Source organism: Brachyhypopomus gauderio, chromosome 14 (genome assembly GCF_052324685.1).
Source record: "Brachyhypopomus gauderio isolate BG-103 chromosome 14, BGAUD_0.2, whole genome shotgun sequence".
NCBI classification, from domain to species: Eukaryota; Metazoa; Chordata; class Actinopteri; order Gymnotiformes; family Hypopomidae; genus Brachyhypopomus; species Brachyhypopomus gauderio.
Window position 1 is genome coordinate 13,930,745 of NC_135224.1, and position 18,754 is coordinate 13,949,498.

The window sequence follows — 18,754 nt, forward strand, 5'->3', positions numbered from 1 at the left end:
AGATGGAAGGTTTTCCAAAGAAAGCGTTCTATTTGTAGGATTACTGATTACCTGAAAAATAAATATTTCATACCCTAACCCAAAGCAACAGTGTACTAAAGTAACATAATTGATTGCAGTGTTACTTTTAGTGATAAATCTTAAAATAAAGATTAATACAAATTAAATTAATATTACTTTTACTTAATGTAAAAAAATACAGTACCCCGGAAAGAAAATCACATGTTCATGATGAACAAATCCATTAAGGCATGAATCCAGCCAGCCAGGCGTCGCCCCATACGCTGTAGTCTACACTGTTGATGATGCACCATGACAACAGCAGTGATGGGAACTGTTCACTTACTATGAACCATTTGAACAATAGTCACCTGTTTTGTAAACTGATTACATAGTGTCATTACAGAAATTCTGTATATGTATTCTGTTGCTTTATCTATCAAACTATGTTTTCCTATCATTAACTTTGCAAGCTTAATGGATTAGTGCAAAGAGAAACTGTACATACCTGTTTGTCGTTACCATTAGTCAGACTTGATATTCAATAATCCTTAGAAAATATTTCAGATCTTCTTGAAAACTCAAGAAACTATTTTTGTTGAATAGTATTTACAAACCCTTAATTTTTTTTTTCCTTTCAGGAATGACACCTCTAACACTAATGTCCAGGATCAAAACACTGTCTGCCTGTATGGTTTTAGTGAGCAGATCCTGAAGTAAGATTGTTCTTTTAGGTCTCTTGAGGGTTATCTGTTGAGCTTTGTTCCAGTTTTTTTTTTAAAACTGCTCCATGCTTGCAGGTTTGTTTCTGAGAGAGGTTCCTCCAGGCTCCTGGATCATGTGGAGTGCATTGACAAGGTGCACAACATCTGTCCTCCAGTAGATGGCAATGATAAGGCTCAAAGAGTCACTGATGTCATCCCACTTCCTACCACTCCTAAGTTCAGGTACCATCATGCCAGAGTAACACTGCAAACAGAAAGAAAGCTAATTTATCAAAGATTCAAAGAAGTTCTGACCCCAGTGTGTGACCAGTAGAGATAGAGCTCAGTTTTTCACTTGTGTGTGTATGTGTGTGAGATATATACAGACCCATTCCAAAAAATTAGAATATCATGGAGAAGTTTATTAATTTCCATAATTCCATTCAAAAAGTTAAACTTTCATAGATTATAAATTCAGGGCCAACAATTTAAACCATTTCAAGTATTTATTTGTTTATTTTTACATAATTTGGGCTTCTAGCTAATAAAAAACCACAAAAACAGGATAAAAAAAATTAGAATACTGTGGAGAAATCAGCCCCTGTGGAGAATTTATCCCCTGTGCTTGTTCTAAAAATCTGTTACTGGCTACCACAATTATTTTTCTTGATTTCTTTTAAGCCAGAAAGTTGACATTTGAAATGCCTTAAGTTTTTTGTCATGTCTGGGATCTTAAACAACTGAAGGAACATCCTCAGAGACTGGTGATTCCATAATGTTTGCCAGGGGTTGTGTATGTCATATACATATATATCACAGAATAACAAGGAATAAGATTAAATCAGAATAGTCTTTGTTTAGCTGTACAAAATTGCAAGACAACCAATGCAGGAGCTGATAGACCTTTGAGGGTCGGTAGCTAGTGACCTGTGCAATCTGCATACTAATGTGAAGAAATATTGCATATTGTCTTTTTTAACAAGAGCATGGAAATGTAAAAAAAACAACATTTAGAATTAAGCCCTGCAGTTAAACCCATTCATCATATATATACTTTTTCCATCCATTTTTTTTCTCTTGTTCTCAGGTGGCGAGAGGTTCGCGTTTTCATCTCATCAGCATTCCGTGACATGCGTTCTGAGAGAGACGTGCTGGTGCATAGTGTGTTTCCAGACCTACGTCGCCGTGCGGCACCACACTGCCTCTACCTGCAGGAGGTAGAACTGCACTGGGGCATCACTGAAGAGGAATTGGGCCGTAACGTGGAACTTTGTCTGTCCGAGGTCTGCCGCAGCCAACTGCTGCTTGGAATTCTGGGAGAACGATATGGGCTGGTGCCACCTCGGCCTGTCCTGCCGGACCTGCCCAAGTACAGCTGGGTAGGGCCAAATGAACTTCCCCCTCACGGTCTTGATGTTTGCACACAACAGATGGTCATACATTACAGTCTTTACAGATACTTTTGATGTGGCCGTGACATCAGTTTTATGCCTCCTTCACCAGCTGGACTCTGCACCTTCTGGACTGTCCATCACAGAGATGGAGATTCTGCAGTTTCAGTCCCTGCATCCTGCCTCTGCTAAAAAACGCATGTTGTTCTATTTCAGATCACCCCACCTGGTCAGGTATGCAAAAACAAAATCAGTAACATTTACAGCATTTGACTTTATCTTATTAGAGCATTTTATCCAGACTGACTTACATGTTGACTGTATATATAGGACAGTATGATTTACAGTATGACATTATGTGTGGTTTCATGAGTCTGGTGTTGTGAACACCTTTGCCTGTTCTAATAGGTGAGCTATAGGAGCAGTTTAAAAAGAGGACATTTTTATATTTCGTTCTGGGGAACAATACCAGTGACCTTTGAATTTGCAGTCCAGCACAAGGGTTCTTATGGTGCTTGTCTGTAAGAGCAGCATCCCGAACTTTAGCTGTAATTGCTTCCATGCCTTCTATTTTCCCCCATCAAATTTTGAAGGCTCTTGATGATAGCACTTTATACAAGATTTAACATCATGTATTTATCTTGTAACGTGTGATGTGATGAGATTCCTTTATTGATTCCCATGGGTGTTACAGCAGTAACTCCAGCAGAGAATAGACACAAATGAGGATTGGGGGAAAAACACAAACCTGGGAGACTCTACAATACTATTTATAGCTAGTGCTGTGCTCTGACTAGTGATATGGAGTGTAATGAAAGTAACTGTAAAACTGCGGCAGGTTTATGGAGGACTAATGGGTGTACATGCAATATGATATAGTATATAAGTACAATGATAGGTCTGCATTGCGGGTGGATGGGTGTATGTATTATATATGGCACTTTGTAAACATTATCTGAATATGCTATCTTCATTAGTTATTGTATATTTCTTAAATTATAAGACGTATATTTAGAGTTAACAGTATATGCATGTGTGGTATGTGTAATGATACACAAATCTAGTGCAATATCAATGTGTGAGGAGTGTGCTCATTTTAAGGATGGGCTGCGTACTCAGCTATTGATAGTCTAATTTCAGTGGGCACAAAAGAATGTCTGGAGTTTTCCATCATGCACTTGCATGGAATGAATCTATGACAAAATGTAGTGCCCATTTGCCACAGTACCTTACTGAGTCTGAGAGTGATTGTCCAGAATTACTTTGATTTTGTCCTTCATCCTCTTGCCCACTGTCTCCAGAATGCCCATCTCTAGACCCACCCTGGCTTTCCTCATTGGTCTGTTAGACTTTGCTTATTCAGTCTGTTAGCCTCTCTGGCTTTGGTTCCACCAATACAATACAGCAAATGAGAGAGCACTGGCTACCACAGTCTGGTAGAATATCTTAAGTAGCTTATTGCACACATTGAAAGACCTCAGCCTCTTCAGGAAGAACAACCTACGCTGTGCTTTCCTGTAGAGTACATCAGTGTTCTGTGCCCAGTCTAGTTTTGTGTTCAACTGTATCCCAGGGTACTTGCCCCTGAGACCACCCTCTCTACTTCCACATGTCGAATGAAAGCAAACAGGGACAGGGCTTCTGGGGGCTTCTGATTATGCATTACAATTTCTTTGGTTTTACTGATGTTGAGTTCCAGATGATTTTTGCTACACCTCAATCAGACCTCTGTATTCCTCCTCATATGCCGCATGTTGCTGGATTCAGCACAGTCCCTGTAGCATGGAAAGCAGATTTTGCAGCTGATTCCAAGGAAATAGAAGCCAAGATGGACAACCTGAAAAGATCAATCCAAAACAATGGATTCAGAGTTCTGGAAAAGTAAGTATTTGAACTTTTAAGTGTCTTGGGGTGTGGGTAAGTGAACGATTCTGGAGCATGTTGGGGAGTGTACTGTTCTGGAGCGTGTGGGGGGGGGGGGGTGTACTGTTCTGGAGGGTGTGGGGGGAGCGTGCTGTTCTGGAGCGTGTGGGGGGAGCGTACAGTTCTGGAGCATGTGGGGGGAGTGTAATGTTCTGGAGCGTGTGGGGGGGAGCGTGCTGTTCTGGAGCATGTGGGGGGAGTGTACTGTTCTGGAGCGTGTGGGGGGGAGCGAGCTGTTCTGGAGCATGTGGGGGGAGTGTACTGTTCTGGAGCGTGTGGGGGGAGCGTGCTGTTCTGGTGCGTGTGGGGGGAGCGTACTGTTCTGGAGCGTGTGGGGGGGAGCGTGCTGTTCTGGTGCGTGTGGGGGGAGCGTACAGTTCTGGCGCGTGTGGGGGGAAGCGTGCTGTTCTGGAGTGTGTGGGGGGAGCGTACAGTTCTGGAGCATGTGGGGGGAGCATACTGTTCTGGAGCGTGTGGGGGAGCATACTGTTCTGGAGCGTGTGGGGGGAGTGTACTGTTCTGGAGCATGTGGGTATGCATTGATCTCACTGTGTTCATTATCTGTAGCTATCCATGTGAGTGGGGTGGAGTTGTAGATAGACGTCCCTGTGTGAAAGGCCTGGAAGAGTTTAGGAAGGCTGTGATGGAGGATCTCTGGGAAGCTCTACAGAAGTTCTTTGTGGAGGTCAGGCCTTAAATTCAAACATCAGAAAAACTGATTAATTGTCACAAACTTATTTCTGTATAGTCTACTATTTTATGTTAAGCACCTTAATCCTGTTTTCTTAAGCTCCTGGAGTAATGACTTTATTCATTCATTCATTAATTCCTCTGACATTTCAACCCTTCTCCTTTTTGTTGTGCACAGGAAGCAGATGAGCTAGATCTGACATTGGAAATCAAAGAACAGGAAGTATATCAGGACTCCCACCAACAGCATTTCCATGCGAGAGGAAAGCTGGTTTCCATGGCAGTAGATAAAGTTCAAGAGTGTCAGCAAAAAGGAGGAATTCTACTGGTGGAGGGGCTTCCAGGGGAGGGCAAAAGTGTTTTCATGGTAACTGGTTTCATACAAAAAAAAAAAAAACCCAACACAATCATGCACAATCAAAGCAAAACATCGATTGAATATTTGTTGCATTTCTTTCTCCGTTGTCTTCAGGCTGCCTTGGCACGTGCACTCAGGACTTTGGAGAAGCTGAAGAGCACGCCTCTTTGTGATGTCATATTCTACTCTACAGCTGCCAGCCAATCTGCTGGCATGGTCAATCAGCTCCTACTCTGCCTGGTGCAGTGGTTGAAAATGAAGGAAGAGGAGGAAAATTTGGCTCCTGGCATGTCCTACAAGTAAGAAAACAATATGTATGTAGTTAAGGTAATCAACTTGTAAATCTCAGTTTAGAGTAAGCTGTCTTTGCATGTGGGAAGACAGGAATTGTTGTGTAATGGAAATGTAGACTAGACATAAGAATGTGCTTTTGTTTCTCTTATTTCTTTAGTGACCTGTTGTCCGAATTTTTTGCTAAACTGGCTGAGGTCAGAAAAGGCCATTCACTGGCCCTGTTTGTTGATGGGGCAGACCTTGTACATGATGCTAGAGGACAAGTGGTTTCTGAATGGATACCAGAACGCATTCCCAAAGTAAGAGGAATGCAACTGTCCACACATATATCTGGTATTTGAATAAACATCAACAGTACCAAAACATGTATGTAAATATAAGTATAAGATTAAACACACGATTAAATTGCTGATTTTTATCCTCTTTAGGGTGTCTGCTTAGTTTTAAGTGTCACCACAGATTCTGCCCTCCTGAAAGCCCTATGCAAAAAGAAAGGTTCCATCTTGTTTTCACTGGGACACCTATCAGTAATGGAGAGAAATGAGATTGTTCAGAAAGAGCTTGGTGTGTATGGGGAAAAACTGAGCGATTCTGCATTTAGCAACCAGGTCTGTCCCTTAAGTGTCAATTCCCATTCAGAAGAATATCAGACTGTTGCAGGAGTGCTAAGTGCAGTGGTGGTTCCACTAACCCTGTTTTTTTTTCCTGTAGCTTCAGACGCTCTTAATGAAGAAGGGAGCTGAGAGTCCACTTTACCTCCATTTAGCATGTGAAGAGCTGAGAAACTTTGCCTCCTTTGAAAAGGTTAGGCCTCTAGTAATGGTGGTGATGGTGGCAGGTGATGAAGGTCTGATGGTGTTCCAGATGATTGAGTGATGTTGTGTAGTACTGCAATGCGGTTTCATGCACAAACTTTACTTATCCAACCTCAGGTCCTCTGGGCCCACCAGGCGGACCACAATTTTGGTTCTATGTATTTTGGTGTTTATAGAGGTTTGGATCAGCTGTGCTAGGAGCATGGATGGAGATGGGGTCTGGAAGGCCAGCACCATTTTGGAAAGATGTACCTTTTGATGGTGGTATATTTTGCAGATGAAGGACAGGCTGCAGACTCTTCCTCACTCGCTGTGTGAGCTGGTACAACAGAACCTGCGCACGCTGCAGGCTCAGTACGGGGGAGGAGGGTTGGCCTGGACCCTGGCAGCTCTAGCTGTCAGCTCCACTGGTACAACAACCCTTCAGACATCCAAGTGACATGGCTGAAAAAGCATTTAGCATTTTTCCTTCCCTTGTCCACCTATCTTGAATATAAATTGTATCAGTCGTATTGTCAGTGAACGTTGACCTGGTGTCCCCACAGCTCTGAGGGAGAGAGACCTGTACTCTCTGCTGACTCTGAGCAATGACCTGAGCTCCATTCAGGACTCACTCTCCTGGAAGGAAATGCTTCAGCTAGCCAGGGAGCCAAAGAGCCATGTTCCCATGATGCCGTTTTCACAGCTGGCCCAGAATTTACGAAGGTATATCGGTAGCATTGCAATTTCTTAGCGTTTTTTTCTTTTCGTTCAATTTCATGCAGAAATGACATAACATCTGCAATTTCTCTAGTTTGTAACTAACTTCTGTTGCAGTTTGATCCATGGGCCAGATGAGGTTCTGACTCTGACCATCACAGGTGTGAGGTCAGCTTTTGAGCAGCTCTATCTGTCCACTGAGGAGGACAGAAACAGGGCATATCTAATACTGGCAGGTATGGCACATTATAGAATAAAACTCTTAAATACAGGTGTTTGTTTATTTGCTCTGTATTTATGTTGTATATGTTTTATGTTCACAGTTCACCTTTGGGTGTGTTCAGACCCTCTGGGAAAAGATACATTTGTTTACTGTGATGCAGACTCTCTTACTCACCTACCCACACACCTGGTTAGTGTGTCCTTCTACTGACTGTGACCTTGCTTGATTGTAACATTACTCACTGAGCTCACATGTTCATCTCACTGCTCAGATGAAGTGCCATCAGTGGGAGGCTGTGCGTTTCCTGCTTTCCAGTTACAACTTCCTGTATGCTAACGTTCGACATGGACTCTTGTACTCCCTCTTGGGGAGTTACGATTTGTTTTGTAAGTTATTTATAGACTCAAACCTTTCATGTGTTTTTAAGAGAACCGTTCAACACTCAGTAAGTCCATAAATAAATACTTCAGTTGAAACTGCCAATGAGATGGGAGCATGTATACAAATATATGTGATGAACTAATAACGAAATGGAAACAAAGAGGTCTGTTGGCCCCTGCTAATCTGAATGCATCTCTTTAATAGTGAAGTCTCATGCAATAGACCAGCAGAACCTAAGAGACTCATCTGGTAGGCCTGGTTTTGTCTTGTTTTTTACTTTAGTTTATATAGTATGTTTTTCATTTTATATCATTATAACATACTGTATGAGCACTCTCCTTTGGTGAGGTACCTCTATATGAAGCTCAGTCATAGTCTGTGAGTCCTGTGTTTGAATGACTCTCATCTCTCGGCTTCACAGATCACTTCGATGAGCTTCAGGACTGTCACAATTTCCTGAAGTGCCACGCCCACCTCCTCTCTCATTGGCCAGCTCTGTTTGTGCAGCAAGCTCTTAACGAACCAGATGAGTCCTCAGCTCATGTCTGGGCTGACCTGATGACCAAACAGGGGGGAGTGCGTGCAGTAAAGTGGATGAACAAGATCACAGGCCAGCAACAAGCATCTGGGTAGGGCTGGTGTGAGGTTATTGTTACTGGCCAGGGTTAGTATAGGAAGTACATCTAGTACTTAATGCAAAAAAGCTTAATAAAGCTCTTCTTAATAATAATAAATATTATAAATTATACTTAATAAAGATAATTATCATTAAAACTATAATAGGATAACGAGAGTCAGGACTATAAACTGTGATTTCTATTTTTTTGGTTATGTATAAAATGTCTATTAAATGCTAACAGATGGGATACATGAGTCTAAATCACTAGTTACATGTCTGGATCCTGCTTCTAAATTAAAAAATGTAATGGATAACATTTTCTGCTTTTTTAAATAAACGTATTACTTATGACCTAAATCTTATAACCTAGATTCTATACTGTTGCAGATTTCTACTGAATTATTACTGCTATTGTTGAACTACAAAACATATAGCTAGAAATTTTTTTTTGCATTGTACAAAACCACCATTACGTTCAGCCAGCTGAGGACGTCAAATGGCATTTGTGCTTATTTTCCCCTTGTATGTTTGCTACTGTAAATCGGTGTGTTTTGGTTGTCTTGTACAGTGAGCTGGTGTCCACCTTCCAGCGGACACCCTGCTGTGTGGCGCTGAGTCCGGCAGGAGGGGTCGTGGCAGTGGGCACCCGACAGGGAACTCTGCACTGTTTCCACACAGACACCAACCAGGTAACACCTACTGTTCAGCAAAAAAGCTTTTTGACACCGTAGTTTAGGCGTAGACACCGTAGGCGATCCAGTGTAAGGAGTAACCAGCCGACACTGTTGCATCATTGAACTTCATTTGGAGCTTTACCCAAACCTGGGTGTAGATCCATTACAGCACAAGACAAAGAGGATTCCCCTGATTCACAAGGGGAGAAAAAGACCCAGGTGAGCACAGTGAGGGGTGAGGGGTGGAGAGTACAAAATGGAGGCCAGGGCTGTGCAAACAAACAAGCGGAACAAGTCACATGTACTGTCAGCATGGGAGACATGCCGCCAAGGGGATGTAACAACTGTTTTTTGGGGTTTGAGTAAAGAATTTAATATGTGCTGTAGAACTAGAATGTACATTTTACAAGAAAATTAGAACAGGCCTTTAACATACTTATTGGTCTATATTAATACTGTAGTACAAATGTGTGTGCAACAAATATTTAAGTGAGTGAAAAATGTTATTATAATATATGCTATTTGTGTATAAAACACATTAATAACTGGAATATTGATGCATCTTATAGATATTTTGTCAGGTGAAGTGTTTAAAGTGATGCTCTGCAGTGGTCTTCGTGCTTCATGATGCCGGTGTCTTTCTCAACCAGGAAGTGCAAACACTGATGAGCAGATGTGATGGAGTGTCTGGATGTAGGTTTCTCAGTGAAGGCCTTGTTTGCACCACCTCTTACAATGGACAGGTGGAGGTGTGGGATGTTGGCTCTGGCTGCAGGTAAACACCTTGCGGGAAAAATTAAGATTAGAACAAAAATCCTTAAATAAAATATGCAATACAATTATAGAGTCGTTTCACTAATTTTGGTAATAAGCCAAAGCTTGATTATCTTAAAACCTTATTTGGAACATTTTTGATCAGTGCAATATGTGAGTCTAATTATCTGTTGGAAGTTTTGAAAGTTGGAATCAGTTCTAAACACAGTAAGCGGTGTGTATTACCCTATGTTTATGCAAGCTCCCTGTTTTCTTAAGGACTGCTTATCTGAACGCCCACTCAAAAGAAATCACAGGATGTGATGTCAGCTCGGACAGGAAGCACTTTGCTACCGTCTCATTAGACTTCAATCTAAAGGTCAGACTTGCTGGGATATATTCAGAAATTGTTTGTGCTCAGACTAACTTTACATTTTAACATGGACTGCTTAAAATGGTTGTGCACAGGTGTGGTCTTCCCAGAAACATAAGGAGGTGGCATGTCTCCAGAACCCCTCTCCTCTGAACTGTGTGACCTTTGAGCGTCAGGGCAAACTGCTGGCTGTTGGCTGCTGGGATGCTACAGTCCGTGTGTGGGATTGGCTCAGGAAGGAGATCCACATGGTGAGGGAGGCAGTTGGGGCAGGACCAACAAACCATGTGCTTATGTATCATTCTGCTCTGGAGATTTCAAATAACCTTTTCTCTCTCCATGTCTCTCCATCTCCCTCAGACTCTGTCGGGTCACCAGGGCTCTGTACGCAGCATCGCCTTCTCCCCCTCCCCCCTGCTCTGCTCAGGTTGTCTGGCTGGTGAGGTGCGCTTGTGGGCGCTGACTGGCGCTACTTGTGTGGGCAGCTACCTGGGTCACTGTGGCAGCACCGAAGCCCTCTGCTTTCTGCCAGATGGAGACGTGCTGCTCAGTGGGGGACGAGACGGCACGGTGAGGAAGACTCGGCTGTGTTTACTGGTACCCAGAGGGTACAGGCTTGAATAGCCTTTTCCTGTTGACATATTAAAGACCCCTCCCTGCCGTTTTAGGCACTTGGGTCACCCTGCTCTTGCTTAGTTGGATCTGTAGATGCACAGAGAATATGGGGTTTTCTGTTTTGACTCTGTTTACTGGGTTTAGGTCCAGGTGTGGTCAGCTCGTCTTGGATGTTTTGTTTCCATGCTGCGAGAGCGCACAGTAAGTTCTGCTATTATATTTTATATATTTTTTTCTTATTGGTAGATGATGATAATTATTTATTAATAATTTCTTACAAAACGAGACCCTGGACAGGCGAGATGTAGACAGACCTCTTGCAGCAGCCGAAGCTCTCTCTGTGGCTGTAGCTAATGGCTACGCAGCCGTGGGTTACCGTGGAGATGGCATGAGGCTCTTCAACTTGGAGTCAGGTGATGACACTGAGACAACTTCAGTTCCAAGTATAATTATTATAGTAAAACAAAATAATTATTGTAGGCAGAAAAATAATTTTAGTGAGTCATGAGATGTCATGAGATTTAATGGTTATTTGTCAAGGGATCTGTGTAGACATGGAGTGTTGGTAAATGATCCAATCCTACATACACACCAAATTTTGTATATACACATACTTAATGTGCTTAATTCATGAAACATGCTAGCCTATACTTCTTGAATGAGACCAGCCCCCTGTGTGCAGGAGAGAGGGTGTGGTCCACTGAGGACCTGCAGGTGTCCTTTTCATGCCTGCTGTGGCTGGAGCCCAACGGGGGTGACCTGCTGCTGTCTGGGGCCTCGGACCACCGTCTCCAGCTCTGGACAAGACAGGCAGCTGGTGCAGGGAGCCTCACACTTAGAGGGTCTTTTGGAGTCCAGAAAGGAGCCATTCTTGCCCTTGACCAAGACACCAGTTATGTGGCATCTGCCTCAGGTTGGCAAAAACGCATTTACCTCTGGTCCTTCCCACTGCTGTCAGGAATTGCAAATATGAAATACACCATTAAAATTTATGGAAATATGGTTGAAGTTTGAGAAAATATACTTCAAAAATTGATTCACACAAGCATATCTGGTTGTTCTTTTGTTTGTTAATTTTTTATGCAGATGACTTCACAATTGCATTGTGGCGGAAGAATGAATTAACCTCTGACCCCTGGGTTGAACCAAATGTGACATGGGTTCTGAGAGGTCATAGTGAAGGGGTCACATGCCTGGCTTTCAGTCCTAATGGAGAGCATCTTCTGTCTGGAGGGAAAGATCAGGTATAGGCAGACACAGGGACCACCCTGGGTTCAGTTTAATGTTCATCTATGTTAGGCAATTTAATCATATGTACATGTTTTATATTGGTTTGATAAAAATCAGGATGAGGGTTTCTTTGTTTTAGACTTTGATGGTGTGGAAGGTGAGATCCTCCCCTCCAACTCGCTCTCTGTCTTTATCCCATTGCCATGGAGACTGCATCACAGGCTGTGCTTGGACCCCATCTGCTATGGTGAGTACAGGACACTTGCATCTTTTAGGAGATGCATTTAGTTTATAAAGTAAACGAGCCCTAATTACTACAGTAATAATGTAGACATTAATGTATCATTACAAAACTTTATGATCTGGGAATTATAGCACCTATTCTAATCCCATCTGTGCCGGTCCCGCTATAGTTGAGCTGCTCTGCTGACTGCACGCTGTGTCTATGGGATTTGACGACAGGAAGCTGTATTCGAAAAGTGTCGACTACTTCCTCTCTCAGCACACTGCGTTGCTGGGTAAGCCCACCACACGTCAGGAGAGGCGTTGCAGATTGTGTGTGTGCGCGCCTGTGTGAGCCCCCTCGGGAGTGCGCACTTATGTGTGTTGTGCAATGTGAATTTAGAGTGTGACCTTGATTTTTTTTATTTTTATTGCATCTCTCCAGAAAGACTATGTGATCCTGGGCTCTGCTGATGGGCTTCTGAGAGTGTGGAAATCAGATGTGGGGATGATCACTGAGATCCAGGCCCATTGCTCAAGCCTCCACAGCACCACTGTCATCTCTACACCAGGTGGACCTGCATACAGCGCACAGACATACGTATTTCATGCATTTTTTTGACCCGCGCGATCATAAGCCTCTGACCATCGGCCTCTGTTCACTTTTGTGCGGCCCCAGAAGGGGACCAGGGAGCACAGGACTTATTGGTTGCCACGGCATCTGCAGATGGAAGTGTAAAACTCTGGCACCCTTTGCAGGTAGCCATTTCTCAAACCTGAACACAGCCACCACCATCAGTGTAGTAGGCTCGGCTCTACAACCAGGGGGAATTTACATTAGCAAACAAGGCAAATAATTGCCCTTTAAAAAACCTTTTAGTACAACCATAATGCATATAATTAAGCAAAAAATCAAAAGGGTTTTAAGTTTGTCTCTTTCTGTCCTTCCCTGTAACCCCCTCCACCACCCCCCCTCCCCTGGCATGTGAAGGTGAAGCATCTTAATTCCTATTCTGAACACAGTGGTGCAGTCCTGGCTGTAGTGGGTGGGCGGGGCCAACAGTTCTTCTCCGTGTCTGAGGACTGCTCACTTCGAACATGGAGTGTTGCTATAGGTGCACATTTTCCCCAGTCAGCCGCTAGAGGTGAGGGAGATGCATTTCATACATTGATGGATCAAGACCCAAACATTTGTAACACTTTGTGTTCTAAATGTGAATCTGACTGAAATTTCTATTGATTATAGTGAAGCCCCGTAGAAAGTCCGTTACTGTGGCCTGTTTTCTGGAAAGAGGGGAACTGGTGGCGTGTGGTTACATCTCGGGCAGACTTGAGTTATGGCATAACAACTTAGTGGTTTACTCAATTAAGGTAAGACATGCTTACCAGCCCTGTATTACTGCACTATGGCCACAGGTGTCACATCAGTGCCCACAATAAATCCAGAGCTAAAAATATTTTATGATCAGTCACAGTTACTTAGTAGGTATGTATTCAGGCATTATCAGTCATTTCTCTTAATTAAGTGATGTTTTGGTGTGTTCTTGAGGTATGTCCGTATTCTGCTCTGCGTGTGTGTGTGTGCGCGTGAAATATGTGTACAATTTTGTGTGTGTTTGTGATCACTAGATAAGTAACAGCAGCATTCAAGCAATCACCGCTCTGCCTGAACTGCGTATCGCTCTGGGATCCAGTGACTGTTCAGTGACTGTGTGGAACCTGGAATGGGACTCTCAGGAACGCACGGCTGGGTATTCATCTGTTCTACTCATCCACAGATCCTTTCCCTTTCTTATCCTGAAGATCAGCCCATGCCCTGTCAAAAGCTGACCTCTCTGTCACCTTCCATTCTAATCAGGCAACAACAAATTGATATGTTGTTCTCTTGAGAGGGATTGGTTTGGAAAACTTTTATGTTGCTTATCCCCCTCCCCCCATTCACATTGGTTCATATAACCAGTAATTTCTTTTTCTGAGCTTCTTAAAAGTAAGCAGGAATATTATTTGTTTTGTTAATTATGGTTCTGTTAATTTTCCCTTGTAGTCTGTCCAAAGTTTCTTCATACACTGTGGAGTCTCCAGTTGCTTACCTGTACTACAGAACATTTCTGCTGGGAGTGTGTATTGACTCAAAAATGATTGATGTCTGCTCTGACAAGTATGAGAGAAGATTTGATAAGTATGTGTATACGCACGCACATACATACCATACCCTCCAGCACATTCATTTCCAATATTTCCCACATTCTTCCTTTTGTGGAAAGTGCATGTTGTGTTGTTGCAGTTTAGAAGAAACGCAACCTCTGGGAATTGTGAAGAATGATGAAAAGAGTATCTGGGTTCTGGAAGAAAAGGACTGTGAGCTCCAGCTGGTGTTCTTTGTGAGTAGCTTCCATCCATACACAGATACTGTAAGCACACATGCTGAACTGAGAGATGATTTGGGTCCTTACTCCTTCAATTTAGAAGATTTTTAAAGGTCTACAAAAAGTATGAAAAGCTCTGCTTTGTAAAACATTTGTCTTTGTTGTAACCATTAAGTTGTACTTATCAGCAAAAACATCTTTCTCTCAAGGCCCGTTATGATATAATGCAGAATTGCATTGCATCCAGCTCCTACATTTTCTTTCTCAGCTACTCACATTGGCCTATGAGATAGTCTGGCCTCAGGAGACATGAGCAAATGCTCCACATCACATTAATGTCACCACTGCCACTACTTTGCATTATGACCATTATGGTTAGTGGTGTTTGTTATTCCTGTGTTCCTGTAGCTGTGTATAGATCCTGAGGAACCCTGGTATTCATCTACCTTCAGCGTTACATTACCTGTGGAAAACAGTTACGGTAATGAGGAGAAGAGCGAGATGCAGTCTGAGAACTCGCGAGAAGGCCAGTTTAAGCCATGGAATGCTCGCATTACGGCTGCTGCGATGCACAAAGGTTTGCTCTTGCTGTGAAAAGAATTAAGTTCTGCCCACTCTAAATGGTCATATTTCAGCAATAAAGCAGTTATGTTGACACACTGTTTATTCCCAACAAACTGCATGTGGTTTAAATGTTAAATGACTGAAATTCTATTGAGGGTGACCTTTATAGGGATTTACAGGGTTACAATCAGAAAATCTCTTTTGTTTTTGAATGTGTGAAAGCTCCTCTATGCATGTGGCAGAGTCCACTTGACTTAAAAACGGCTTTATTTATGAGAAGGTAGACATTGTGCTGTTCTAGGTTTCTCTTGCTTATTGTAGTTCAGTGTTTGCTCTTATCTCACACTCCAAAAGTTTAATTAGACCAGCGTTTCTCAAAGTGTGGGGCGCATGGGTATTGCAGGTGGGGCGCAAGCAATTGGAAGAAATGAACCTTTTTAAGCCTGTCATTTTAATGCCTGTTCGTTTTGCATAAGGCCTGGATGTTTAAAATGTCTGCGGAACAGCGTGAACCAGGGTTAGATTCCCTTTAATGAATTTGTACCGGCTCCCCCGGTTAACAAATTACGTTTGCCTAACGTACAAAAACAAAATATTAAAATCTCGTCTCATAACCTGCGGCAATCCTAACTTCCACAGGGTGCCCATTACATCAAACCAACACCAATAAAACCCCACATACCTATTATCCGGTCCAATATTCAACCAGTACACCAAATTGCTAGAACCCAAGCTGCACAAAATGCACAAAATGCTCAGCTGATTACACATGCATTGTAGATCTGTCACGTGCCAAGTTTTCCTGGTGGTTCTGAGACCAAACTTTGTTTTGTCTAAAGGGTTTATTGTATGTGGAGATGCCAAAGGATACATGCGGTTCAACCAGCCACCAAGGATGGCTGCCTGGAGTGAACAAAGAAAAGTGAGTTATTTGTTGTTCTCTGTGGTGCTCTCTCCTCCTCATTTATTTACTTCAAAGAAGCCTAAAAGAAGAACAATGAAGGATAGTATGCAGCGTTTCCACTGGTCGTGCAACACCACTAACCATATTCTGTTTAAAGACTCTGATATTGCATTATTGCTGAAGTATTTGATATTGCATTTTGCAGAAATATATTCTGCTTATTGCTTCTTTAAGATGAAAACATTAAAGCTACCGTTTGAGATTATAGATAAACATGGTTTGCCCCCTACAGGCACACAGTGAGAGAGTCAGTGTGTTACGCCTCACAGACAGCAACATCATTTCTGCCTCTTATGATAGGACTGTCAAACTGTGGGACAGAAACACAAAGAAGCAGGTGCTTTTATTTCTAGCTCATCAGATGCATCATCTAGCTATTTTTTTAATTTGGCCATTTAGTATATGTGTGATCTCTCTGAACCTCTGTCCTCCACCAGGTGGGGCGGTTTGTGTGCAAGGCTCCAGTGGAGGTGCTGGAGGTGAATCAGGATGACCCCAGGCAGCTGGTGTGTGGGGACACACTGGGTCAAGTGTACTTCCTTTCCTGGATTGGGTGATGCATTTAACGACAGCTGCACTGCATGCAAGTTACTTTTGGAAACAGCACTTTAATCTTGTTTAATAGACAACTCCACTGTGTATGTAATACATAATTGTGTATGAAGTGACACTCCTTGGCACTTGTTTTGTTTTAGCATTTTAGAAAGTTAGAATTGTGAGGTGGCAATAGGGAGTGATATTTAGGGAGTGTTTGTTAAGGCAATTGAACTTTATGACCAGGCCTGGACTAAGCCTAAAACTTTATTTATGAATTTCCAATGCTGAATCATCCTTTAGTCCAAAACTACATTTAATTCATGTCCAGAAACTAGGCCTGGGGTTTGTGGCTATATTTACACTGAATTTAACTCTGACTTTCATTTTTGCAAGTAACGTTATGAAGGAATGAACATTTATTTTTATGTTTTAATTCTGAAGTTTCAATAGGGTGTAGTGGTTATGCATTAAGGGAGTAAGTTCTGTGTTATGGACCAGTCCATAACTAGATTTAAAACATTTCCAACGCTGAATATTCTGAAAATATGGGATTTACACACTTATGGAAATTGTTCATTTTCATATCTGAATTTAATTTTACAAATACATTTATTATTTTCATCTGGATCTAATGCCACATGATTAATGGAAAGATTGAATAAAGTTTCCCAATACACTTTATTTAGTTTATTCATCTATAATATCTATAAAAACTGATTTCTTTGATTTCACACTTGGTGTCAATAAAATTTACTGAAGATACAGGAGATTTATAACTATATATGATTCTGCTTCTATTCCTTATTTATTGTTTGTTCTAATTGTGTTCTTAATTCTTGTTTATAATGTGGTACTATTTAAAATTGGGTGTATAAATAGCTGGCCTATTGATGGGAGTTCCATTTACTCCTGAAGATATGGGAATGACCTGAATTATATAAAAATATCTTCCTTTACTCTTCAAGTGGCATCCACCATGCCTCGACCACAAGGAGCCAGGGAGACTCTAGACTGGAGGATGGCTGCCAATAGCTTGGACCACCAATACAAACATTTCGACACTTGTTACTGCCCCTTCCTCTATAAAACTAATAAATGAAATTAAATGTATTCAAATACATTTTTTAAATAAAATGTATTTGAATAAAAATTTGTATTCAAATATATTAAAATAGTGGTATACAAAGTATCTAAAATTCCACATCAAAAACCCCAAGCAGGCAAATTAACCTCATAACCAATCAAATAAAATTACACACAAAAAATACAGCAACATACAATTTACACTTATACACGCCAGGGGGGTTCCAATATACCAACATAGGAAATTGTAGCTTCACATCGAAGCTACAATTGCCCCACCAGATTTTCTAGCCAAACCCCCAAGTGACACAATATTTCTGTGTTGATGGCTCAAGTCAGAAATATTTTCTGATGAATCTCATCTAATTTCCAGTGAAACTCAAGGTTACTCCAAGGTAAACAATTGTGCTTTTTTCCCCATCATTAAAGCTTTAAAATGTGATTAATTTAATTAGCTGATGAAAAACCTTTTAGATGCTTGTAAATTTCATGGACATTTACAAGTGGTCAGGCACTTTTAAAAACTGCTGATTTTTGCTACCAGACAATTACAAAAGATTCTGGGATTCAGTATATTTGATCATGTGTTCAGTCACCCGACCGGATAGATTTTTAGAGTTTAAAAAATCTTTTAAAAGTCTTTAATCTTTTATTAAAGTAAGTCTTTTTATTAAATGATTTTTTTCCGACGTGCTGTACTAACAGATATGTATCACTAGATATCTGAGCACAGAGTTAGCACTTGATTTCATATCAGAAACAGACCTTTGTATACTTAATAAAGTCCATGTTATTTCTGTTAGCTGTAAGCACACATATTGACTTCCATTCCATCTTGAAATTTCTGGATCATGTGACATTCCATTGGTATACATTAAAGGTCAATGTCTACAACCAGACCCCCAATTCCTCATTAAATGGATGGTATTTGTGCATTGAAGATGTGCATATATTGTGGACAGTAGCGAACCGTGACCTTTAAACCTGGGCCCGCTACCCCCCCCCCCCTCCCCCCCGAAATTTTTTTTTCCTTTCTTAATAAACTAAATAAAGAAAAACTGAGACGACAGTACAGCTTTAAAAACGCAATAAACAATAATATCTGTACTAGATAACATCTTAAGCAAAATAAGTTTCCAAACAAAATAAGGTTCACAGCTCCGTGGTTCTCGGAAGCGGAATATGTAAACAACGCGCACGAGGACGTCAAAGGGATGAATCGAAACTAGCTAGCGATGGTGCTAACGACAGCTAGCGTCGCCACAGCGGGCGGAAA

At 41.7% G+C, this 18,754-nt stretch overlaps 1 protein-coding gene across 7 annotated transcripts in view; it reads left to right on the forward strand.

Moving 5' to 3' along the window:
- Positions 1–18,439, forward strand: part of tep1 (telomerase-associated protein 1) — a 30,703-nt gene extending 12,264 nt beyond the window's left edge. For 4 of the 7 annotated variants that reach the window (XM_076971955.1, XM_076971954.1, XM_076971952.1 and 1 more), the window contains 40 exons: positions 642–716; positions 801–947; positions 1,792–2,083; positions 2,208–2,329; positions 3,863–3,976; positions 4,586–4,703; positions 4,887–5,075; positions 5,181–5,365; positions 5,518–5,659; positions 5,789–5,968; positions 6,072–6,164; positions 6,453–6,585; positions 6,721–6,880; positions 6,992–7,110; positions 7,198–7,286; positions 7,369–7,483; positions 7,683–7,727; positions 7,900–8,107; positions 8,666–8,786; positions 9,422–9,546; positions 9,804–9,903; positions 9,993–10,148; positions 10,258–10,467; positions 10,657–10,713; positions 10,799–10,925; positions 11,195–11,425; positions 11,599–11,756; positions 11,882–11,989; positions 12,156–12,260; positions 12,410–12,536; positions 12,644–12,723; positions 12,956–13,109; positions 13,211–13,335; positions 13,594–13,715; positions 14,009–14,143; positions 14,249–14,345; positions 14,739–14,907; positions 15,734–15,816; positions 16,091–16,195; positions 16,296–18,439. In XM_076971955.1, coding sequence (XP_076828070.1) covers positions 642–716; positions 801–947; positions 1,792–2,083; positions 2,208–2,329; positions 3,863–3,976; positions 4,586–4,703; positions 4,887–5,075; positions 5,181–5,365; positions 5,518–5,659; positions 5,789–5,968; positions 6,072–6,164; positions 6,453–6,585; positions 6,721–6,880; positions 6,992–7,110; positions 7,198–7,286; positions 7,369–7,483; positions 7,683–7,727; positions 7,900–8,107; positions 8,666–8,786; positions 9,422–9,546; positions 9,804–9,903; positions 9,993–10,148; positions 10,258–10,467; positions 10,657–10,713; positions 10,799–10,925; positions 11,195–11,425; positions 11,599–11,756; positions 11,882–11,989; positions 12,156–12,260; positions 12,410–12,536; positions 12,644–12,723; positions 12,956–13,109; positions 13,211–13,335; positions 13,594–13,715; positions 14,009–14,143; positions 14,249–14,345; positions 14,739–14,907; positions 15,734–15,816; positions 16,091–16,195; positions 16,296–16,415 — 5,341 coding nt within the window. In that variant the 3' untranslated portion in view covers positions 16,416–18,439. Of the gene's footprint in view, positions 1–641; positions 717–800; positions 948–1,791; positions 2,084–2,207; positions 2,330–3,862; positions 3,977–4,585; positions 4,704–4,886; positions 5,076–5,180; positions 5,366–5,517; positions 5,660–5,788; positions 5,969–6,071; positions 6,165–6,452; positions 6,586–6,720; positions 6,881–6,991; positions 7,111–7,197; positions 7,287–7,368; positions 7,484–7,682; positions 7,728–7,899; positions 8,108–8,665; positions 8,787–9,421; positions 9,547–9,803; positions 9,904–9,992; positions 10,149–10,257; positions 10,468–10,656; positions 10,714–10,798; positions 10,926–11,194; positions 11,426–11,598; positions 11,757–11,881; positions 11,990–12,155; positions 12,261–12,409; positions 12,537–12,643; positions 12,814–12,955; positions 13,110–13,210; positions 13,336–13,593; positions 13,716–14,008; positions 14,144–14,248; positions 14,346–14,738; positions 14,908–15,733; positions 15,817–16,090; positions 16,196–16,295 lie in introns of those variants that run through there. The other 3 variants (XM_076971956.1, XR_013120790.1, XR_013120791.1) reach the window with 3 other exon arrangements.
- Positions 18,440–18,754: the final 315 nt, after the last annotated feature.